The 25190-nt window shown below is 42.8% G+C and overlaps 2 protein-coding genes across 6 annotated transcripts in view; one reads left to right on the forward strand and one right to left on the reverse strand.

Annotated features, from left to right (window-relative positions):
* The first annotated feature begins 208 nt into the window (after positions 1 to 208).
* The window catches only part of LOC148639781 (uncharacterized), a 41606-nt gene continuing 16624 nt past the window's right edge, over positions 209 to 25190 (forward strand). The window contains exons 1-5 of the mRNA XM_088621598.1: positions 209 to 215; positions 735 to 955; positions 1308 to 1442; positions 1656 to 1818; positions 2044 to 2142. Of these exons, the coding sequence (XP_088477724.1) occupies positions 209 to 215; positions 735 to 955; positions 1308 to 1442; positions 1656 to 1818; positions 2044 to 2142 (625 nt within the window). The remainder of the gene's footprint in view (positions 216 to 734; positions 956 to 1307; positions 1443 to 1655; positions 1819 to 2043; positions 2143 to 25190) is intronic.
* Positions 14788 to 24792, reverse strand: LOC148639782 (uncharacterized). 5 transcript variants are annotated; one of them, XM_088621488.1, is made up of 5 exons: positions 24274 to 24792; positions 23941 to 24060; positions 23353 to 23523; positions 21331 to 21432; positions 14788 to 19693 (listed from the first exon to the last, which is right to left on the reverse strand). In XM_088621488.1, exons 1-5 carry the CDS (start codon positions 24421 to 24423, stop codon positions 19637 to 19639), a joined length of 600 nt encoding a protein of 199 aa, XP_088477614.1. In that variant the 5' UTR covers positions 24424 to 24792; the 3' UTR covers positions 14788 to 19636. The 5 variants fall into 5 exon arrangements, with proteins under 5 accessions (XP_088477614.1, XP_088477616.1, XP_088477613.1 ...); XM_088621490.1 differs by lacking the exon at positions 14788 to 19693 and having other exon boundaries at positions 20786 to 21432; positions 23353 to 23475; XM_088621487.1 differs by lacking the exon at positions 14788 to 19693 and having other exon boundaries at positions 20786 to 21432.

Genomic DNA, 25190 nt, shown 5'->3' on the forward strand with positions numbered 1-25190 from the left:
CAGCTCAAGGCAGGGAAAGCAACAGCAGTCTCTTCATCTTTTCAACTGAATGATGATTTGAGCAAAAATAAGTAAAAGATATAAAATAAAATAATAAGATATAAAATAAAATAATTTAGTATGAAAGTATTTTTAAGAAGACTAACATCCATGTAAGGTATGAAACTATTGAAAGTGTTGAAAATGACTTATTCACAGTGGTTATGAAATGAGCTGTGTGATGTACTGCAATTATTCTTTCATTTACATTTAATTGTAAATTTAGGAAAAACAAATGTATATTTATGAAGATCTGTCCAAGCCATTTTGACTGGGTGTGAGAGAAGCTGAATTAGAGGCTCTAATCCCCTTAGAGCAGCAGAAGGAGGTTCTCCACCTGGGAGCAGAGCTGCTGCCCTGATTCTTCTTCAACACTGAGATCCTCTGTTTGTGGAGGAGCAGCTGCTAACAGGACTGATGTGACCAAGAGAGCAGCTCTCTTTGTGGACTCTTCAGGGTTAAGAAGTCCCAGTGGCTGCAGCTGTTATTCAGGACCACTGATCTGAAAATGACACAAAAACAAAACCCTGCACTCTGAAGCCTCCTGCCCTTAGAGCAGATCTGTATTCCTCTCTACTGGAAAACTGTCCGGGGTGAAAGAGTCCCAGCCTTTACGGGCTGTGGATCAAAAATCATTTTCATCTTTCTAATTCTCAGACACGTGTCAGTAGGGTTATAGGTCCCTCAGACAACAGGTCAGTTTAAGAGTTTTCTCCCTAGAAGTCTGTGCTGCGGCGACACCAGTGTTTCCCCTGTCTGTGTGTCTGCTGTAGATGAGGTCCTGGCTGTTCTGGAGGGAATGAGCAGCTCTGATGAGGAATCTGGGAAGCTCCTGATAGAAGAGCTGCTCTCCCTCCTGCAGAGGAACACCAAGGGGACACTGCCAGTCATCCTGGGATTCCTCGAGAGCCCCCAGGTAACATGAAGGAGCTCCCTACACACCTCCTGACATAGTCGTTGCAAACGCACTCTAATCAGGAGCCCAGTGTGCTCCAAGGTACTGTCTCTGCTGTTTCTTACAACTAGAAGTCAGAAGATAAGCCCTAACGTGTTGTCATCTTTACAGATGTGCTTGAGTGGAAGCCTGGGGTTTCTCTGTGTGCGTTTCCACTCCCTTGTGTGGTGAGCTGGGGTGGTTCTGCTGTTTCACCCTCAGTGCACATTCGCCAGGCTGACTGGCCCTGAAGGAGAAGCCTTTGAACAGAGACTCTTGGTGCTGTGATGAGAGCAGCAGTCTTACCCCTGGCTTTGGTTCTTCCCTGCTCTAGGTGACAACTGCCCATCGCTCTGCTGTCCTCCAGGCAGTGGAGAAGCTGCTGCGCAAAACATCTGCGCAGCATCTGGATGAGTCCTTGGCCAAGAGCACCGTCTCGATGGCCTTGAATGAGATGACGATGTCACCGGTATGTAAACCCCTTTAATTCCTGCCTATCGAACTGTTGTCTTGCTGTAGTGCTGTGGTCTGTTTCCTTGCCTGCGGCACACATTGATGCATCTAATGGAAGCAAATCGTTGTGTGTTAACTTGTGTGCTCACTGGCTTGATCCAAGCTGCAGCTTCAACTCCAATACTATCGACTCCCAAGACCCTCTGATCTCTTTTTACTGTTGTTTCAGAAATGGCTGCCTGACTGGCAACAGCCAGCCAGCAACATTGTTGTTTGTGTGGTGAGAGACCACTACGTGAGTACCATGGATATGGTGCTGTCCTTCTTCAAGCCCGGAGTGCTCCCTCACCACACGCTGCTGAATGCTGTAGGAGATATCTCCCGCAACTGCAGTAAGTTCTGTGCTGCTAATGGGGTGTGATCTGCACAGATACATTCCGGATTTTTTTACTGTGCTGTATTTCAAACTTCATGATACTGCTCGTATCTGCCCATTCAAGCCCTGATACATGAGCTTATTATGAAGGCTCAGTGTTTGTTACTCATGCCGCTGCTGAGTCTCCAGTGTCATCATGAGCCTTGGCCCCTATGCAGTGTGAAATGTGTTTTCTTTGAAGGTCGTGACATAGCAAGGGATATAGTGAGACTTCTGGACCTGCTGGTGCCTGTTCTTCCCCTTGCTGTGACTGATAAAATGAAGGCAATGATGTCTTTTGGTAAGTGCGCAAGCTGTCTCATTTAGGGGGACAGTTGTTATCAATGCTTGGTTCCACTGGCAATCCACTGACAAGGCCTGTTCAGACCGCTTCCCACTGAACTACAGGACTGTTTTGATGTAGCTGAGGAGTGTTGCAGGCTGTTCCTCTCTTGTGTTGTCAGCATTAGAAGGCCTGTATGAGAGATGGGCGAAATTCCAGGGTCCCAGGCAGTTTGTTCAGGACTGTTCAAGCCATGTCATCACTAGTTTTGATATAGTGCACAGATGGCTGCCGTCTTATGAGTCAAAGGTATGGGATTAATCCAGTGTAGGTTATTTGACATCTTATTAATCATCTTGATTTCTCAGATGTTCTGGAGGAAAGAATGGACTTGAATGCCAAGAAAAGATGTGTCCATGCAGTTATTTGGGAAGGGTATCAGGGTCCAGGGTTCAGATCACAGTAAGCAAAGTTGAATAGGGTGCCTTATGAAGCAGGTTTTATTCATTGCTCAAAGCTGTTTTAACTGTCTGTGGTTTTAGACAGGTTTGGTTTGCTGTGACTGAATCCTTTCCTTGAGGATGATGGTGTTTGAGTTTTGCTCTGTCTGAAGGTGACAAGAGGCCATTGTCTTGGCCCTGGCAGCTATGTGCTGCCTGCTCCCTGAGGAGAAGTTTCAGAGTGAGCTGCCAGCAGTTTTACAGGCCTTCCAACCACTGTATGCAGCTGAGCTGGACATCAGCTACTCCAGAATCAACAAGGTAGGGCTGTGACCGACGATGGGGCTTTAGGTGTACAGGTTGTGGAATGCAAGGTTCGTTTCTTTTAGAAAATGGATTTTGATTCCTTAAATTGTAGATCCAAACAATCACTAGTAGCACTTTCCCAGTGTCCCTTTGTCCACAAGCTCCAGTGATGTGCTGGTGAGGCCCAGTGCAGAAGAGGATTATGGTCTGTGGTGCCCCATGTGATTTTGGAAGGGTGTGAACAAGGTGTATCTGCCAGGAGTAGAGTCCAGGGGAGGCGTTATCCTGCTCTGTCAGATTTTTGTGTGTGATCAAACTACCAAAATCCTAATGCTAACGTGTTATTGCATACACTGAGAGAGTGAGGCCTCTTGATGAAGCAGCAGTGCCTCTCCAGATTGACTCCAACGTGCTCTTCTTTCAGAGTCTGAGTGTGCTTGTGGGGGCAGCAGTGCCGAAGGCCAGACCAGTGCTGGAATCCCAGCTGGAGCAGCTGCTGACCATGGTCCACGCCCAGGTAATGGGGACAGCAGCCCGCTCACCTGCACAGACAGACGTTACAGTAGCCAGTAAATTATTAATGTCTGTTTTGAGGAAGTGCCCACAGTATTAGATATTGCCATGTCCAGTTACTGTCCCAACTGAAAGCACTTCTATATTAATAGTACCCAGTTTGTCAGCACGTGCAGAAGATGTGGCTGGGTTATATAGTAAATGTGCTTTGGAAATATTTTGTCTCTCTCAGGTTTGTGCTTCTTTCAAATGTCCTGAGTAACCAGAGGAGGAGAGGAGCGCATCCTTAGTGCAGACGTTCTGCGTCTTAGGTGCTTTGTTTTTATGAGTCAGACACAGAAAGATGATTCCTTCATGTGTTGCAGGGAGGAACAAAAACAACTTGACGTGAGGGCACTGTCTCCATGAAAGAAATTCACAGTTCATTAAAGGTGGAAACCTTTTCAACACCAGTGTGACTTGGATCACTAGATGCCACATCCAACAGTCACAAGCCAGGGAGCTCAGTTGTGTCCCTGTGGTAGAGCAGCTTCAGTCAGTGGCTCTACTCTTCTGTGCTCAAGATGTCCAAGATGAACCACTTCACTAAGAATGAAGGCACCAGTCTTTAAAGGGGAACTTTTTATATTTTAGGGTTAGAAGGAATCTACATTGATGGGTACATTTCAAACCCCAATGAATATAAAATGTATACAGTAACGTGTTATAGCTCCAATTGACATCACAAAAGAGATGGCATTTCCAGGTTTGCGCAGCGCCATGCTGGTGATAAGGGGCCCTGTTATATTGTGAACAGGCAGGCTTGTGAAGACTGTTAAATATTGCTCTTCATTTGGAGACAGTTGTGCCGACCAATACAATTCACTTGTATTATTCAGCTGTAGGTTCTAGGTGCAGGTGGATGGGGAGAGTGTGTGCTGTCCTGAGTGCCATGATTTCCTTCTGCTTTGTTGCTACTTTGTAGCTGGGGAGTTTCCAGGGAGGGTGCTGGAATTCTCCATGTCCCAGATGGACAATCTGGAGGAGCAGAACCTACTAGGCAGCCTGACCATCCTTGCTAAACTTGTGGGTGAAGGTACTGAGCCATTTTCATTTCTAACCAGGCTTTCACTGTTTTTTCCCGAATCGGAAACTCATCCTTCCTAACAGGAGTGTCTATTTTATTTAGGAACGTTATTTAGGAACAGCAGAGAATTATTAATCAGAGTTGATAGGGTGTGAGACTGTAGTCCTCCTTAGCCATGAGACGAACCCCGATTCCTAGTCACTTCTTCGTCCTCTTGCATCTGCTGCGTCTGGTCAAGCTGCTTGGACCAGGGCTGCACTCACAGGGTTGTGTTTCTTTTCAGACTGTGTCAAGGAGTGTGTTTCAGATTTCCTGGCCTCATCGGACATCTGCATGGTGAGACTTCTGGTAAGAGAGGCCTCAGCTAGCAGAGCACACAAGGCCCCCTAACGTAAGACTTGAACAGTAGTGCACAGCTTCTCCACCCACAACCAGCCAGAGTGGGAAGACTGGGCCAGTGGGGGTGATTCCTTTCTTGATCCAGTGTGAACTGGGGGAAAAAGTGCATCAGTGAAGCCAGTGATTCAGTATTCAGTGTAGACAGCAGCTAGAGAGCCATGCACACTGATACCCAGCAGTGATGTGCAGGCCCGAGCTGAAGTTCTGTGCTGACATCTGCTTGCCAGCTTGGAGCATCCCAGCCGCACAGAGATGGGACTGAGTGCCTGAGCATCCTGCAGTCCCTGGGCCCAGTGACCCACCCCCAGCTGCCCAGTGTCTGGGAGCCGCTCATCCCACCTCTGGCCAGGCTCTCTCAGGTACCCCACAGCACAACAGGACAGATCTGCAAAGAGATATGTCTGAGAGAGCACTCAGCTGCTCCCGAGAGTACACCACGATCAGTGTAGAAGTCTGTAGCAGAATTATATGATTTCTCTCTGGGAGTTTTAGGTGCATTTAGAGGATTAATTGCATTAGAATCAGTGTCATATCTTCTGAAGAGCACAGGTTTTGTCCCAATGGCAGCATTACCTGAGCAGATCTTCATCCCATTGTCCAGAACTGTACAGGATACAGCATATCAGATGGGAGATTTACATATATCAACACCAGGATGTCTTTAATGTCACTCATCAGTGTTTTCTTATGCTCAGTTACAGCTGTTCTCCCTCAATAAGCTCTAAGCTGCTGCAGCCCCTTTCTAAGTGCTGAGTTTTTCGTGTGTTGTGTTTCAGAATTTCCAGCAGTGGCAGGATGGGCTGATTGTGGTATGTAGTGAGAAAGTGGATTGTTAACACACACAGTGAGAGGGAGGGGGCACAGACAGGGAAAGTGATCTTCTTCCTCTGTTAGGTAACGGCATGTCATTCAAATGCAGTGACAGCTGTCTTGTGCTTCCTCTCCTGGGTTGCTGTGGATTCAAGAGAATAATCTCTCTTCTCTTGTTGAGGTGGTCCTGTCATGCTGTAGTGTGAGAGAATTGTTGTCAGTTCTCATAGCTGTGCAGTTATTTCAGCTGCCTAGTGTGGTGTGTGGGTGTGTTTGCTCATTCTGCTGTGGACCTGATTGCCTCCCCTGTGTGTCTGCAGCTGCTCTCTAACACACTGAGCGCAGTGGCGGATGTTATTTTATATTTTTTAATATAGCTCAGACAACCACGATGAGTCTCTGCGATTGTCCTGACCAGTCACCTACATCTGTTATGACATCTTTCTCTGTTATTATTTTTAAGACACTTAAAACTGTTACAGACATCTTCCACATGTGATCTAGACCCTGTTCCTACAACTCTTTTTAAGAAGGTTTTTGATTGTGTGCAAGATCATGTTTTTACTATTGTATATTGCTCTGTGTCAGCTGGCCAAGACTGCCTTGGTGAAGCCTCTACTAAAAAAGACTAATATGGATCCTGTTGTTAGCAATTTTAGACCTATTTCAAATTTTCAATTTTTAATAAAATTTTGGAGAAAGTTGTTTTCATTCAATTAAAAGAATATCTGGTCTCTAACATTTTTTGGGGGAGAAATTTCAGTCAGGTTTTCGTTCTAACCATAGTACAGAGATGGCATTGGTCCACGTCTGAATGACCTGAGACTGAGTGCGGTTAAACATAATTTGGTTTTACTTGATCCCAGTACAGCTTTCGATAGTTGATCACAAGATTCTGATCAACCCACTTGAAAACTGGGTAGGTCTTTCAGGGGTGGTTTTAGAATGGCTTAAATCTTATTTGATGAATAGACAGTTTTTTGTTGCTTTGGGAAATCAATCATCAAAACATTTTGACATTTCTTGTGGAGTTCCGCAGGGTTCCATTTTAGGACCTCTGCTCTTTTCATTATATATGTTACCTTTAGGTAATGTAATTAGGAACCGTCGGATCAATTTAATAGCTATGCCGATTATATAAAACTGTATATCTCTGTTCCATCTGAAGATCAAAACTCCTTCAACGGACTAATCGGCTGTGTGTTAGATATTTCTCAGTAGATGTCCCAAACTTTTCTACAGTTAATCAAGACAAGACTGAAATATTGATATTGGGTACTAAAATTCAGAAAGAACTCTTGCAGGATAAATTCATGTGTTAAATCTGTCCATGCATTTGTTACCAGTAGAATCGATTATTGTAATGCTCTGTTTAGTGGGCTTCCCAAGAAAACAATACATCCCTTACAACTTGTTCAAAATGCAGCAGCACGGATCCTGACAAAAACAAGAAAGAGAACACATATCACTCCTGTTTTGAAAGATCCTCGCTGGTCACCTGTATTTTCTAGGATAGATTTTAAAGTTCTTTTACTTGCTTTTAAAGCTCCAAACGGCCTAGCACCTATGTACCTTACTGAATTTCTGTCTTTATATGTTCCTATATGTGACCTGAAATCTGCAAATACTGGCCTTCTGCAGATACCACATGTGAAATACAGAAAAAGAGGAGAGGCTGCTTTTTGTTTTTATGTTTCTAAATTATGAAACTCACTACCGCTTTTTATCTGGTAGTCAAGCTCGGTACATTGTTTTAAAAAACATTTGAAAACATCTTTTTAATTTAGCTTTTAGTTAAATGGTTCTCTGTTCTTTCTGTTTATCTTTCTTTTTTATTTATCTTTTTTATTATTCTTATTCTATTTAGACCTGCCTAATTTCTATTTCTTTATCAAATATAAATTGACATTTATGTTGCTCTCTCAAAATTACACAAGGCAAATGAAAAGTTAGGACATGGAAGTGTTAGGAATGTGAATAAAAGGCTTAGACGCAGGGATAGTAAACTTCGGACACTTGAGCAAAATGTTGTGGAATGTGAGCAGGCAGTCATTCTGAATGAACTGCAGAAAAGTGAGTTAGAGAAGGAAAAGGCACAACTAGAGAAGAGTACCGATGAATTGCAGGAACAGTTGCAAAAGATTAGATATACAGTACCAAAAAAGGAATCACAGAAGGTTGCGTATTACAAAAGGAAATGTGATTCTGAAGCAGATTTAGCACATGGGGAGAGGGACCTGGATGAGCAGGTGCAGTTCTGGCAGGGAGAATATGAATGCTTGAAAACAGAGACAGACAGGAGAGTGAGTCACAATATTAGCACGTGTGAAAAAGGAAAGTATAGTGATGCTGTAAGAGAGGCTTATATGGATTTAGTAGCAAACATGGGCATTCGTGCACGAAAGGCTTATAAGATAGTCAGAATAGTTTTGGATAAATTGGTTGGTATTCAGGTCGACTAATTGCCAGGGAAAAGTTTTTGTAAATATCTTTATATGGCTAGGATCAGAATTATCAATGAGTTGTTCTGTGAATTGCATTTAATTGATGCCTTGGCACATCAGGCAAATGTTACACTTTCTCACTGGGAAGGAATGGTTGTTGGTGGTAAAAATGTGGGCAGTGTTAGTTTAGACTGGATGCATAGAACGGTTGGAGAGAGTGGTACAGTTAGATTTATTAGATCAGTGTGCAAAGCCATCCATGAAAGAGGGTTTGAGAAAAGTGGCAAATCTGTACAGTCTTTGTTGTTGAGCCAGGGAAAATCTGATCATGTCCCTTTAAAGGAAAATTAATTAATGCAATGTTCCACAATGCAGCTGGAGTTTATTTTTTGCAAGCTGAATTGCTGGAATTCATGCATGATATTATATGTAATGAAAACAAATTAATAGAAGCAGTGTTTGAGGATTTGAGTGTAGCTCAGTTGCAGGATGCAGAGCACTGGGAATTGTTTGTAAGGTTGTGACAGAGCAGTTGTGGAGAGCTCTTGGAGCACGTTTTAGAAATGAATGCGAGATACAGGGAGCTAGTGTGTAAACTGAAGAAATGGCAGGCTGATAGCAGTACGTTAGTCAGAGTACGCTTGTTTACCAATACTGAGGCACATTCTGGACCTGTTCTGCAGAAGCTCACAGAACAGAGGAGCCCTGAATTATAGGACATGACTAGGCAGGCAGAGGAATTGATCCTTCCTAGTTTTGTAAAGGTGTGTTGTAGGATGGTAGCAGATCATTTGGAATATGGCAGGTACTGTATGATAAGGTTTCAGAGGAGATGTATAAAATGTTTGTATCAGCCCCAAGACACATGTAAACTATGAGAGGGACTTGGGAATCTTTGATAATTTACTTAAAGTTATGGCCAGAGCAACTGAAATAGCTGTTGAGGGTTTGATCATGTTTAAGGAGAACAGGTCTTGGCAGTGGCTTGAAAAACTGGATTCTGAAAAGAAGGCAGAAGTTTTATCTCAAGCTAGAGTATCAGTTAAAGAGCAGAGGGCTGTGTTTTGGGAGAGGATGGATAGGATAAGAGATGCCAGGTTGCAGACACTTAGAGAGAAGAAGGAAAAAAAGATAGAAAAAGAAACGAGATATAAGGACAAAGGAAGTAGCGGTAGAGACAGGAAAGTATGGGGGACTTTGGAACAGCGAGGAAGAAATAGATGAGCAGCTGAGGCATTTAGATGAGAACAAGAAGCTTCCTGCAGTTACAGCACAGTTGAGGTTTAGGATATTTGTTAGAGGAATGAAACATGAAAATGGAGTTTTCAATTTTTCAAAGGAGGGGAAAAGGCTTAGTCTAGAACAGCTGATTGATAACTAAAAAAGTGTTTTCAGCAGGCCAGAGGAAATCCCAGGTACATCTAGAGAAGACAAAGATTAATGTTTGGCACCGTCAGAACATATTGTTGAAGAAAAGGTAGAGTTTTTAAAGGAGGTAGAAAAACGGTTTGTATGGAAAGATTAAGAATTCTTATGTTAATTAAACCAGAACACTTGTTAGGAAAGAGAGTTAGACATGCTTTTGAAGAGAAAGATAGGAAGGTGTGGTACAAGGGCACAGTCGTTGAAATGAGCCTAGATGGCCAGGAGTATGTTTTTAAATAAATATGATGGATTTAGAAAAATGTGGTGGTTTGCTTTGTGGAAAGATTATATGAATAGTTATTTAGAATTGCTTCCTGTTAGTGCAGAGGACTTTGTAGGCAAGAAAATGGAGCACATTTGTGAGCAGTGAAGATGGGAGTGAATGCTGGTGGCCAGGCAGGGCAGTCCGTGTAAATAGAACAGGAGACTTGTTTGTTGTGGATTGTGTAGAGGAGGGTGATCACGTTTTAGGCTTTAATTGATTATTCATTGTTAGATGATCACATGGATAATGAGGTGAGGGTTGTTGCTTAGATGTCTTAAGTTCCGGGCAGTTGCTAATGTTACACTGTGTGTCAGATGCAGATAATTTTGAGGAAGACGAAAAGGAAAACATCTTGTAGCTGATGCTGATGCGCCAGGGAGGCTGGTGAAAAGTTGATCCCTGGAGCCAGCAATACGAAATTACTGCTCTATATATAATGGCTGATGTAAATAACCTCCTTGCCTTGTGATAGCTGGTTTCCAACATTTTCTATAGTTACTTGTGAGTTATAATTTTTACACTGTTGTTCATTGTTATTTGTTGGATATGTATGTTATTCAAGTACAGTTTATATCCTGTTAAGATTTATCTTATGATGTAGCCGTGCAATGCCTGTGATAATGCCTTTTTTCCCATCAGGTCCAAAGAAAGTGCATATACTCAGAGACTCTATGTTGTGAGGCCTGGAAACACTGATGCCAGCAGAACAGGTGTGGCTGCACCCTGGCACAACACGCAGTGCCCACCAGCACCTGTACCACCTCCGGGCCCTGAACGAGGATATATTACTGATCATTAACACGGGGACCAATAACAGAGCCCAGGGGGACTCCTCCTATGACATCCTTAGAGCTAGAAAAGAACTGACTGTGGCAGGAAGGAGAGCATCTCCTTGTAAGGTTCATATGGCAATTTGCTCAGTTTTGCCACGGCTCTGCGATGCCTCTTTGCTGCTGGAGCTGTGAAAGAAGCTGCCCGGGCCGATGGGAAAAGGAACATTTCGCTGATCTGTTTCACACCACAGGAAGAGAAGAGAAGGAGATTGTTCCTGCACGAAACGCGTGTTGTGTTTCACTGGGAGCGACAACACCCGAGATCAAAGCGTGATGAACTATTATGGAGCGGATATTGCCTTAACCCGCTGGGCTGAGGGCCGTCCTCCTGGCCACAGGACGCAGGGTGCCCAAGGGGCAGCTGCAGGGGTGGAGCTGGGGTGCGAGAGTCGCATACGAGGGAGAGGAGGAAATCATGCTGGGATTTATAGCGTTTGGTGGAGGAAGGATGACGGGGGCGATTGCTTATTATTGACAGCTGAGTACGATTAAGCGGGGTTGTTGTCACCCCTCCCGAACTTTCGTTATAAACTCCATTTATGAAATTAAAGTATTTTAAAGATTTAATTATAAAGTAAAAAACGTACAATGTACGTTTAAACAAACATTATAAGCTGATAACCCGTTTCTTAATGATCTAAACCTGTTTTTTATAGCGTTTAAAGTCATTTCATGCAATGTCCCAAGCAGGGACACTTCACTGTATCATATTTTCAATTTCTTTTTTTAAAACTTAAAAAAATCATTTGCCCAGCAAGATTTTAACTGTGCACGGTAACAATATATATTAAGATATATATTTTCTCATAATTTCAATAGATATATATCACGATATAGATTGTTTTCTCATAATTTCAATAGAACATGCTTTAAAAGGAGTACAACTTTTTTATTGCCTGGAGTTAGCTATTAGGTTATTATTAACTGTTGGTTAGCTACCGTGTTGTTCCTTTAGTATTTTTGAAATTTCACACTGAACTGAAGTGCATGTCGAACAGTTTAAGCACATTTTTATTTTGCAGAACTGAAACAATACAATAAACTTATGAACATGAATTAAATAAGTCAATATGTAATACTTATTAAAACAAAATAAAGTAAAAAAATAAGATAAAAACTCTTCAGGCATTAAAGTAATAACCCCTCCAGTATTCAAACGGCTGCTTCGTGTCCACATGGAAGCCCGCGTGGTGAATGACTCGGGCAGCAATGTCTTTTCACCCCGACACGAGAGCTGCTGGACTCGCACCCCTGTTCCGTCTTGAGCGGATGGAAGAGGGCGCTTCAACTACCGCCTCTGGCTAAAATCGCCGCCCGACAGAATTGGCAGAAAACCGGTTTCTGCTCACGGTCCGACTTTTTAAATCCGCGCCATTTCCAAACGACCGATGAAGCGCCCTCCTTCTCAACAATTCCGTATCTTGTGGCCGGCTCGCTAGCGCTGCCTTTCTGCATTTCTCCGCGTTTTCCGTTTGTTAGTGTTCGCAGACCGGCCCGGCGAACTGGTGTTTGTTTTCAGGGAAAGGGAAGAGGACGCCCGCGTGTTTATATTGGCCGCCATGACCTCAGACGCGTCATAAACCGGACGCCTGAACCACCGAAGATCAATCATTCTGAACCTATCCGATTTCCAAATATCAGCAAGATGAACATTTTCAGAATTAGAGAATTGGAGCTAAAATATGGCAGAATTGTAAACTATGACGGTGCTGGTGGCGCAATCTGTGTAAACATCAAAATCCATTCTCTACCGGTATAAACGGTTTAGCCAAATCCATATCGGACACATGTTTCTACCGGTATACCGACTATACGGGTTATACTGCCCACCACTGTTTCAGTCCCCTCTCATCCAGCTCAAAATCTCTTTCAGCTTCTCCCCTCTGGAAAACATTTCAAATCCTTCCTCTCAAGGACTGCCCGTTTCAACCTCAGCTTCTATCCCACTGCCAGACGAACTGTGAATTCACGTTGAACTCTGACATTTAGTTGTATAATGATGCTGTTACATGGAAAGTTGTTTACATATGTGACAATGTTTGTCTTCTGTCCTATTTGAATTTGTACTGTATATGTTGTTTGTATGTCTCATCTGTGTTCTTTGCTGTACCGAAAGCCAATTCCACCAACTACTGTTGTGTGGCAATAAAGAATAATGAATGAATGAGTCCCTGAGGCGTACCGTCCAATTTTTCGAAAGAGTGAAAAAACAAGCTTGCATGAGAGAAAAGGGCGCAGTGAACTGCGCAGAGTAGCTGACGTTGACCAAAAGCTAAAGTTGCTTAAATAATTTAAAATCCGTCTGACTACTGCAGATCTCATGTAATTGAGCAGAAAGTCACCGGGCTCTTATAAGCGGTTCTGTTAGCAGAGTTTGAGTTAACACACTGCACCCCTTTGAATGGATTTTTATCACCTTTATTACCTTTGCCTGTCTGGGGTGTGGGGCTGTATCTCTTCCTCAGTTTAAAGTCTGATACGTCCGCAGTAAACCGAGAGACTAAAACCCACTATCGATAAAACATCTGCTTTGCGACACTTCTCAAACTGCTCCAAAGTCGGGCGCAGAGTATCATCCTCTAAACTGAAAGCCACAATGGACTCCACAATCACCCATAATATTCAATTCAATTCAATTTATTTTATATAGTGCCTTTCACAACAAGGTTGCCCCAAGGTGCTTAACAATGCAAGTAACCATGCATGTTGTAAATACAGAACAGAAGACCGGAAGACAACAGAGGAGAGGAACCCAAAACTCCTTAGTTAGGAAAAGAAAAACCTCTGGGGGTCCAAGGTCAACTGGCTGCCCAACCCCTTTGGGCATGCTAACATTATACAATTCAAAAAGGAAATAAATAAATGAGGGTATTAATCCATCCATCATGTCTTCTGTATGTCAGTATTACAGACTGCAGTACCGTAATATCTGTAATACAAAGGACCACCACAAACTAAAACAAGCCCAAGAGCAGCACGCGTGAACCAAGGAAAAAATATCAGCTCCACAAAACAAGTCCCCAAACATGCTACATCCTCACTATATTAACAGCAAGGTGAAAGTGGGGAGGTGATTTTTATATTTTTTTAAAGAAAATTAAAAATAAGAAACAATGACATGCCCCTGCCTAACTTTATTGCATGGCTTTAAAAGCTATAAAACATTTTTAGATAGTTAAACACCACTTATGCATGAAAAGCAGCTGATTTTTCTTCCTCGTGATCAGCTTAGAATCTTTGTGAGCGCTGTAAATTAAAATAAGACTGCCAATGCAACACGAAACGTATACACAAAAATCACATTCTTCTCTAAAACCAGGAATGACTTGGCTAAAGCTGCGTCAGTGACTATCGGGAAGGTGTACTGATGGAGAGTGGAAGTACAGCCCGCTTCCCTCCCCCACTGCAAGGTGGTAATGCGCTGGTTGGCACGAAACAGCCCTGCTTTCCGGGTCTCCCGGTTCATTCATCAAGCTGTTACTTACAGACCTGCTGACCTGCTTCACACCACAAGAAGAGAGGACAATGTGATTCTTTCTGTAGAAAACACATTGTTATGTTTACAAAATTAAAGTGTTTTAAAAGTTTAATTAAAAAGTACAAAAACACTTAAGATTCTAAGCTAATCATGAGGAAGAAAAATCACCTGTTTATCGCACATAAAAAGTTGTTTTAACTATCGTTTTTATAGCTTTTAAAGTCATGCAATGTCTGATTTAGGAAGGGACATGTTCTTGTTTCTTATTTTGGATTTTCTTTAAAACGTTAAAAGAATCTGTTGCCCATTGTGCCATACAGTGTGATGTTACATTTTTTATGTTTTTAAGACACTTAAGAACACTTAGACTGATGCATAAAAATGTAGCACAATGCATTCTCACGTTATGAACTCGTTTACACCTGGGATCCACTTAATTCACACTAAGGTTTCTAAAAAAGCAACCTGGTACTAGATATTGTTTAAATAAAAGTTGTGAAAATCGCGATCTTTAAAATGCCTGTGTTTTGAAGGTTCTGTGTTACTGACATCAGAAACTTGTCTTATAAACAGGCATTTTAATTAGAAAGCAGAGGTAATGAAAACCGGAAAAAACTCTGAAAACTTAAAAAAAATACAACACATTTGAAATGATCATTTATTATTAATAAATTAATATTGTTAATAATGATCAGATATATTATTATAGTTTCAGTGGCCTTTTTAATACCACTATTGTTATTCCCGATTATAACTACAAGGTATGTATATGATTTCGTTTTAAGGCTTGTTGTAAAGTCTTGTGTTAAACTGCCCTACTGGGATGAATAAAGTATTTTGAATTGAACTTAATTAAACCAGTTGAACAGGTTTGTACTCCCACTGTTGACAGTATTCACATTTGCTCATTCATGTTTTTATTTTATTATTAATATCATTTAACACTGAATACACTGTGATATACAAAAAAATAATTTAAAATGTTAATATAGTGTCCATAATATGTGTTGTTTTATTTTTTAAAAAGTGGACTACGGTAATACTACCTGATTTATATATCATATTTAGATCTTTAAATTAATATCGTTATTAATTTCTTTAGTTAAGCGATTCCATATTACATTCCCTATTAAACTGATTCTAAAAGGTACACATTTTTTACTGTAATAATAACAGCAAGCATGCATAGAAAAGGTTAAAACATTATAGCTTTTACAAAGTATATAAACTTAATATAGCCAGAACGAGCACGTCAAAACTTTTCCAGAATATCCACCATAAGTGACCGTATTTAAGACATTGATGCATAAAATGTTTATGAAGAAAGTGGAATACTGTTGTGTACTTTGTATTTAAGCAACCATTACCAGCCATATACAGTATGTATAATATATTTATATTCTTAAATTAATATCGTTTATGATGATATGACGTTCAGAGACGTTATGTTCCTGTCATTTTTATACTCAGCTACCAAAATTTCCCTTTAGTTGTAAAATTCCATATTAATATTCCAGATTAAGAGGATTTAAACATGCACAGCAGAGAGATTGAATGAAGCAATCGTTTCACTAACATCTAATGCACCACAAGTGCCACCTGTCGATCATCTCTGCCCAGCGAATCACGTGCCGTGGCAACCTGCAGCCCCAGTCCCACGTTACGGGGTTTTACTGCGGATTCTGGATGTCTACATCTGTAACAGGTCATTTAAATCTCACATAAAGGCACACTGACAACTAGATGAAACGTTGCATTTACATTTTTGAAACTATACATTTTTTATTCTACTCAGTGTTCCACAAATCGGCCCATCTGACAGATGATCCTTTCAGCTGATAATTCAATTATTAAAATAACAGTAAGAACATGACTGAAATGTATCAAGTCAATTACACACGGAGAGATTTAGCCCTCTGGCTTGAGTACAATATAAATCCCGAAAGTGAATCCCAGCAGGACTGACCTCCCCATGGCCCCACCCCCTCTTTAGATACTGTGCGCAGTCATGCCTCGACCAAGTCCCCACAGACACCAATGGAAACAGAGCAAACCGCTCATCTCCACCTTCTTACAATATTTCACTGATCTGTCACAAATCCACGTTTGGATTAGGTGAGCCGTTGTTACTAGACTAATAGCTCATTGACACCTGTAGAAGGCTTCACAGCCAAAACGTGTTTCTTTTCTTCTCTTTTCAGCCTGGAATAAACCTTTACTTGTTCCTAATAGTTAAGCACCCGATTTTCAACAGGATTTTCTTAATTTATTATGCCGAACGTTGCTTCTGATACAACAACTTCCAAAACAAGTTAATTTATCAAAGATGAGGGCACAGTCACTGCAGGAGTGTTAATGCAAAACTGTCCAGCGCAGCTCCCTAATTCAAAGTAAGTAAGGAAGAAGAGGCTAAAATTATTCCAAACTGGTGTAGAGAGTGATAATCAGCCATCTCCTCGATTGCCACTGTAGCTAATTGCATCAATGAATTAAAGACTTGGATATGTGAAAACCTTTGTCACTCAACTCTGATAAAACTGAGCTTCTGCTGTTTGGAGGCAACAGTGCAGATACGACTGCTATAACCTCAGCACTCAACTCTGAGGGTTTAAAAGTTTGCCTCAAAGATTCGGCACATAATCTAGGCATCATTTTAGACACAAGACTAATACAGTATCGAAGGCGTGCTTCCTACAGTTAAGAAACATTGCAAAACTAAGGCATTTTCTCTACACTCAAGACACAGAGAAACTAATACATGCTTTTGTATACAGCAGATTACATTACTATAATGCCCTGCTATCAGGGAGCACCTATCGCACTTTCAACACCTTATAGCGAATTCAAAACGAGGCAGCTAGAATTGGTACTTGGAGCAGAAAGTACGACAACACCTATACTTAGCTCTCTCCATTGGCTTCCTGTCAGGTACAGGGCAGACTTCAAAATTATTTTACTTTACTTATAAGGCTCTCAGAGGTCAGGTGCCTGTGTGATTAATGGAGCTGATTAATGTTAATGATTAATCCACATATTAATAAAATAACAGCTGGCGGTAAAGCCTTCAGCTACAGGGCCCCTAGTTTATGGAACAGTCTGCCAGCCTACGTACGGGATGCCGAGTCAATCTCAGGACTTAAATCCCGACTGAAAACCTATGACTTCAGCCCAGCCTACTCACACCTTACATCATAGCCCGCTGGAGCTATGGCTGCTGGTGCTGCTGTACATGCCATTGTGTGTCTCTGTGTTGGCCCACCAGGTAGATACATCTGTTCTGACCAGACTATCCAAGGGGGACATCGCGAATATAGCTATCGTTTAAGGAGAATTTGCTGGTCTACATGGATCTGCATGGAGTACTGTCACACAGAAGGACACGATGGAAGGTTTAATACTCCACACTTAGTACTTTTTTTTAATTGTATAATGTTAGCATGCCCAGAGGGGTTGGGCAGCCAGTTGACCTTGGACCCCCAGAGGTTTTTCTTCTCCTTACTGAGGAGTTTTGGGTTCCTCTCCTCTGTTGTGTTTTGGCCTCTTCTCTTTCTGTACTGTAACACGAATTACGGGGGAGCTAGGGGGAGCTTAGCTTACCTGAATAAGGCACGAGCTTCCCTGAAGAGACCATTTGCGAAATTTTGGGGGTCTCTAAAATATGGAAACTGTCAATTAAAAAAATGTCCTATTTATACAGTATGGGTCACTTTTTTCCGGCATAGACTACATTTGCATTTCTGTTCTGAGCGTGTTGCTGCCATAGAAATAGCTAAGTAATTTAATACAATACCGATCAAGTCATGGTGGTGCTGTTACAAAAGTAGGCAACGTTCCTTTACACGTGACAAATGGACAAGCTAAAACGATGAAAACTGAAAAACGTCGATAATGCCCAAGAGAAAACAGGGAACTTGACTGGCTAATCTTGGGTTCACAAAAAAACCCAAACTGCGCGATCTGACTGTTGCTGCTAGCGGTTGCTCGTCAGACAGTTTAGATGCTGACTTGCCTGCCTGGCCTGCCCCTCCGAATACGTCCACCAACAGCGCCAGCTCCCCAGAGGAAGAGGCTGATCCCTCTGTGACCCCAGTCGCCACCAATCTCCCGGCTAACTGGACCAGTCAGCAGTGGACAGAGTAAAAAAAACGCAACCTGTGGCTTTTTGTTAAGAAAAGAAACTTGGGATGCACAGCATGCAGAGATGCAAAGAGTCTCCTGCTGTCAGAAAAAGCACTTGGCATGCATTTATCTGAGGAGTGGATTCATGGAGATGTAAGTAGGCCTTTGCAGAACCAGCTGCGGAAAAAAAATATATAAACACGGTGATACTGTAGCTTATCACATAAAAGGGCCGTTGATATTGAAGAGACGAAGCAAAAAGAAATTCTCCCAAACAAGGTACTTGAAATTAAAGCAAATTTAATTCAAGAAACCGCAGTTTCATTCAGATCTGCCCATATGGTGTCCAAGGAAAGATTAACTTATAAAAACTTCACTCCTTCAATAATGTAACCCGAGCTTAATGGTGCCAAAGTAGGCCCTGTACATAAGTCAGACCATTCCTGTGCTGAAATATGTCATATTGCAAAGCAAATGCAGAACAAGCTTGTGTCGAGTATAAAAGAACTTAAGTCACAAAATAGCCTCACTATTGATGAAAGCACAGTGCACGGGCGTGCTCACCTCATCGTATACATGAGATGCGATGAGAGTGGGAAAGGGGATGTGGACAATGTATTTTTAGACATCACAGAGCTGACGGATGGCACAGACACGGAATCAATCTACAGTTGCCTGAGAGGGAGCCTTACGAACGTGGGTTTGGATGATGAGTTCTTGAAGAAATATCTCATCAGCATAGCCACTGACGGGGCTGCAGTGCTCACTGGCAAATCCTCTGGACTGACTGCTATACTAAAGCGTGACTTTCCTAAAGTGTAGTCCATACGCTTTCTGGCACATCGCCTTGAACTGTTAGTACAGACCTTCGATATCTTGACAGCCAGGAAAGACACTGGCGGTCAATCCGCAGTGAAGGCCGAGCAGCGCTCGTCACTGGGCGTGTTTAAAGATGTTGACATCTCAGAGGGTACAGGAAAGATAAACCGGTTCCAGTTCTATCAGTCTGTGATCAGTAGCCTTACAAAGCGACTCTGATTCTGAATTAGTCCAGATGCTGAAACCGCTGGATAAGGGCTTCTGGCCACAGGATCATGATGTCTTAATTCTTTACAGGGAAGTTGGTGCGCTTGCTAAAGCACTGGGCGCACCCATCAGAGAGGCAGTGGAGGAATTCCGCGACTGGAAATTACAAGGCAAAGCATCAGGACAGACGCTGGGAAAACTCCACAGCAGGCCGGACGTGCCTCACCACCTCAGCCGACTGCGAGCGGGGGTTCTCTGCCCTGAGTGACACTAAGAGAAAACGAAGCCTCTCACTTCTTTTTGTTGATCTGAATGGACCTCCTTTGGAGAGATTTGATCCCTGCCTCTTGTATCATCTTGGAGTAAAGCAGGCCACCGCTCGTCCACTTCATGGGCAACAGGACGGACACCACAGACAGCTGAGCCCAGACCTCTGTGGACACTTCTATTGTAAGGTAAGAGTAACTCCTGTTAAACTATAACTATATAATCCAGTGCTCACTTTGTATGCGCTAGCTGACTGGCCTTTCACACGTGATGCGCCCCCCCCCAAACCAGGGGTGAGCTCCCCCTGATGCCAAGATATCATTTGCACCCTGCAGTAACGTCATGTGTTGTCACACAGCTTTGTTAAGTGCCTTGGGGCAACCTTGTTGTGAAAGGCGCTATATAAAAATAAATTAAATTGAATTGAAATTGAATATAGGACAGCTTTTGTCTAAGTCATTTCTGTTTGAGGAGGTGCCAGTTACTGAAAGTAACGATTCACACACTTCAGACACCACTTTCCTTATTGCAAGCACTCCAAGTAGCCTACACAGTAAAAAACCGCTCCAGTCACAAGGAATCACAGCCCTACCTGTGAATAGACTGTGAGTTTCTTTTAACGCTGAGTTCCAGTATGATGAGCTGTATTAACAATGTAATTTGTGCCACAGAAAGTAGTGTTTGTGCTGCTTTTGTTCCTCAGATATATTGAACTGATGACTAAAGCTAGAATACAGCAATAGCTAGTCTGTATTTTACATTGTTTACATTTTTCTAATTTACTCATATTTTTAGCTGTGGCTAAATATATTTTCCCAGAAACTAGATTACTCAAATTATTTCTAGCAAAAAAAAATATCTGGTAACATTTTTCTGTTAGGTAGTATTATTTATTCCAACATTTTTATAAACCTTATCTGGAGAATTCTGATCAGCTTGCCCAGCAGGATTGAGGTTTGACTGTAACTATAAATATCGTTTGCACCCTTTGTGTCATCAATGTGTCACTGTCAAGCTTAGTTTGGTTCTGTAATTCTGTTTTTATGCTTGCCTGCTTATCAACATTGAAGCTCTGCTCTGCAAGACAAGTCTGTTGTGAAGACTTATTGTTCATGAGTCCAAATCACGTCCATATTAGCTCAACCCAACAGACAACACTGAGGACTGGATGGAAATATTACACCATCATGAGAGCTCTCCGCTGCTGACAGTCTCATCACACTCTGTTGCTGAAGGTGAGCTGCAGGGACCAGTTGACTGTGTTCACGTGTGTGTGATCAGGCACAAATGGCAAATCTTTAATCAATCATTTAAATATTACATACATATGAACCGCAATGTAACTGAAATCACAAATTGGAAATGAACTCTGCCTCCTTCTGATATCTTGACACAGGTAGATTTCAGCTTGACTGGCTGAGCCACTTTCTGACACCCAGCCAACTGCTGTCTCAGACCAACATGAGTAACAACCCGGTGTTTTTCAGGAAGATGATTTTGGAAACACGGAGGAGATCAGCTCCAGTGTATTTTTGTTTAACACCAATACATTTGTGTGCAGTGAACTTCACTGGGTCAGTATTATTCTGATACTAAGATTTCCATATGTTGTCCAAATTAATGTCTCCTTTTCCAAACCTTGGAAATCAGTCATTTTTAAGAAAAGGATACAGCACACGTGTCAGGGATTGTGCTCTGCAAAAGGATGTACAGCCATTGTGAATTTTCACAGGTTCCACAATGCAAGAGCAGCTATTCTTAAGACACCGTCTGCCGCCTGTACCCAACACCAGCGGCTGAGTCTAGCAGTCCTACCTGGAGCTCAGGGCCTCTGGGATCCTGCAGAGGCAGTGGCAGCACATCCTCCACAAGCACACGAGTCAGGTGCTCTGCACTGCAGGGAGCTCTGGGCTGCAGCTACAGTGGGACAAGGAACAAAAGGAAACTGTTAGCAGCTCTTCCTCAAGACTCAGCATGATGTAAACAGATGGAACTATACAACCTGTCACTATAACTCTTTTAGAAAAAGCATGACCACAGGCCAGTCCTATAGAAGCCATTTTCAAGGTCTGAAAATACATCACAACATATATTTTGAATGTATTGTTTTAGACTTAGGAGTACTGCAGTTGATGCACCACATATTGATGTTAGGAAATGGCACTTATTGAAGTGGAGAAGACGGGGAGCTTTGTGAGAGTTATGTTCTCTGACTTCTCCAGTGCCTTTAACACCATCCATCCACCTTTACTGAGAGACAAGCTAAGGGCGGCGCAGGTGGACACTCCCCTGGTGTCCTGGATTATAGACTATCTGACCTGCAGGCCACAGTATGTACGGCTACAGAGCTGTGTGTCCGAACAGATTGTTAGCAGTACTGGGGCTCCACAAGGGACTGTCCTTGCTCCATTCCTGTTCACCTTTTACACCTCTGACTTCAGGTACAACTCTGAGGCATGTCATCTGTAGAAGTTTTCAGATGACTCTGCAATTGTGGGGTGTATTAGAGAGGGGAGGGAGGAGGAATATAGGAGCTTGATTACCAGCGTTGTGGAGCGGTGTCATCTTAACCATCTCCAGCTAAACACCAGCAAGAACAAAGAAATGGTCCTGGACTTTCGAAGGAATAAGTCTCTGCTGAACCCTGTTTCCATCCAGGGTGAGGCCATAGAAGGGGTGCAGTCCTATAAGTACTTAGGGGTACACCTGGATAATAAGCTGGAGTGGTCTGGTAACACTGACGCCCTGTACAAGAAAGGCCAGAGCTGACTCCTTTGGTGTGTGTGGAACACTGTTACACGTTTTTTATGAATCAGTGGTGGCAGCGGCCATCTTCTACGCTGTTGTATGGTGGGGTAGCAGCATCATGACAAGAGATGCAAATAGGCTCAATAAACTCATCAAGAAGGCTGGCTCTGTGTTGGGGCTGAGCCTTGACTCCCTGGAGCTGGTGGCTGAGAGGAGAATGCTGACCAAGCTCACAGCCATGAACAACGCCTCTCATCCGCTTCATGGGACTGTTACTGGGCAGCAGAGCACTTTTAGCAACAGACTGTTCCAGCTACGGTGTTCAAGGGAACATTTCCGCACGTCTTTCCTCTCAGCGGCTGTCAGGGTGTATAACGCTGCCCTAGGCTAGGACTGTTAGCCCTTCATTTGCTCGTCTATGGACAGCATGTTGCTCCATTGTACTTTTTTGACACTCAATCTGTATATACCTATGCACATTTTGCACATATTTTATTGTTTTTACAGTGACTATAATCATATTTTGCACACACCTATGTATTTATTTTTATTTATTTATTTTATATTTATTTATAACTAATTTCTCGTCCACCTAATGTCTGTTTTTGTTTTGCTTCTCTTGGTCTGCTGTAACACATCAATTTCCATTCAGGATCAATAAAGTCTAATCTATCTATCTTATTGCATCAAACATAATGCCCATCTGCCTCAAACACACTTAAAAATGTAATTGTGAAGAAATGGAAGCAGTGAAGGCAGTTTCATCAGGAAACAGTAGCTCAGTGTGGAACAGGCGCGCAGGGCCTGCAGACAGACAGCTCGGCTCAGGGCATCACTGGGCTGCTTTTTAACAAACGCCTGTGAAGAGGTGGGAGAGAAATGTAAACCCCACTTCCCTCCATCAAAAGACACCAGGACAGGGCCTGTGCTCATCTAGAGGCACAGCTGAGAGTCCAGAGACTGTGTGCAGCTGCAGCGAGGAAGAGAGCGAGGGCACCTCTCTCCCCCCTGATTTCTACTGACAGTAAGGACTGTCACAGCATCCGTGTGGGAAAACAGCAGACAGGCGGCTGCGTCAGACACACTGACCATCATTGTCGCCAGGAGCTCGGCCTTGGCAGGGAAGCTGGGAGCTCCGGAGGGACTGGCGCTGCGCACTGCCTGTGCCATCATGCCCACACTGCGGCACAGGCTCAGTCTGACACTGGGCTCCTGCAGGGGGACACACAGCAGCTCACTCACTGACAGCCCAGGCAGGCCCTGCAAGGAGTGACAAACTCACTGAAATAAATCCTGGCTGCACACACCTTACAGAATGTACCAGCAGGTTAGTCAAGTCTGCAGAAAGCAGTTGTGAGGCTCACACTATGAGCTCTTCTGTTCTTAATAACAAATTTAAACATAAAACCTTAACTGTGATCTTTAAATTTCCTTCCTCTCTGGTGGTCAAATGACCAGTAAAACTAGTTTTAGCTCAAATCCTGGGTTGATTGCTGTATGGAGTTTGCGTGTTTTCCCTGGGTTTCCTCCAGGTGCTCCAGTTTACTGCTCCAGATGCTCCCCGTCTGTCCATTAAGTCATACAGAAAGGATACGCTGATATTACAGTTTTCATGGCTGTCGTCAACAGCAGTAGAAGCCCTGAGTCTGTGTGAGGAGTGGGAACAGATCACCTCACCTCTCTCTCCACAGGATTCTCAAACCCTGCTTCTTTCACACTGTCCTGAAGCGCTTGTTTCACAGTCTCCTGATGAGAGAGGTGCTGGGCAGCCGCACCGACACACTGGTACAGGAAGGCCTGTGACACCGGAGAAGAGGACAGTGAGCACTGAGCTCAGGAGGCTGCTCTGTACAGCTGCACTGAGAGGACATTAGCCGTGGATAGGGATACTCCAATCGATCGGCCGCCGATAGATATCAGCCAATTTTCACTCCAAATGACTCGATTGGTGTTCTCTAAACTGACCAATCTCAAAAACCAATTTTGCGATGACTACATTTCCGACATTACCTGAACATACAGTAGCAACATGTCCTCGCTGGTCTGGCAGTTTTTCCACACTTCTACAAAAGACGAAAAATTTGCAGTTTGCAATACATGTGCAAAAGAAGTCACTCGTGGGGGATCACCAGCTAAAACGTTCAACACCATGAACCTCATCAGAGATTTGAGAACTCAACACCAAAAAGAATCCGCAGAGTGTGAACAATTAGCAAGTGCAAGAGCTGCAGCGACACGCAAACCGACTCTCGCTCAGCCATCAATAACGGCAACACTTAAAACACTGGAGCCTTACAGTAGGCATAGCAAGACAGCCGAAAGAACTACGGGCAGGATCTCTGTAGGCGACGCATGAGGAGATTCTGAATGAAGATAAAACCGATGGTCGGGACAGGAATGACTCAACAGCATCAGAGATTAATCTCCACCTCAGTCAGCAACTCATCCCAAGAAGCGCAGAGCCAATGGCTTTCTGGAAGAGCAATCCAAGCCGTTTCCCTGCCTTGGCAGAAGCAGCTCAGGTCTGCCTTGGCGCTCCTTGTACGAGTGTGGACAGCGACCGTCTATTCAGTACAGCAGCGCACATTTTGCATGAGAAGAGGAACATATTGTCTTCAACACACGCACAGCTGCTCCTATTCATAAACAAGAATCTGCCCTCGATGATTAGTAAACAAGAGGCTCAGAAGCTAAAGAGCCAAATTATTCAGACTTGTTTCCTTTTGGTTGTAGTCGTCTGCAATCTGCTTGTTAAACATCTTATTGAACATTTTATTTATTTTATTAGAATTATGGGTTGTGGTTAAGACAAGCCTTTAATGTTGTTTTAGCTGTTTTTTTGATATTGCTATATATGTGCCAAAATGTATACAGTATGTAATATTTATAAAGGTTTTGTGTGCACATTTGATGAGTAAAAAGTCTTT

The sequence above is a fragment of the Lepisosteus platostomus genome, chromosome 26 (assembly GCF_059453375.1).
Source record: "Lepisosteus platostomus isolate fLepPlt1 chromosome 26, fLepPlt1.hap1, whole genome shotgun sequence".
Classification (NCBI taxonomy): domain Eukaryota; kingdom Metazoa; phylum Chordata; class Actinopteri; order Semionotiformes; family Lepisosteidae; genus Lepisosteus; species Lepisosteus platostomus.

Excerpts from the sequence above, each read along its gene's own strand:
- LOC148639782 (XM_088621488.1), bottom strand. The coding sequence starts at position 24,423 with ATGAGGTTCATGGTGTTGAACGTTTTAGCTGGTGATCCCCCACGAGTG. Across the intron at positions 23,524-23,940 it reads AGAATCCTGTGGAGAGAGAG|GGCCTGCCTGGGCTGTCAGT; the intron begins GTGAGGTGATCT and ends CACTCCTTGCAG. Across the intron at positions 19,694-21,330 it reads CCAGAGGCCCTGAGCTCCAG|AAGTGTCCACAGAGGTCTGG; the intron begins GTAGGACTGCTA and ends ACCTTACAATAG.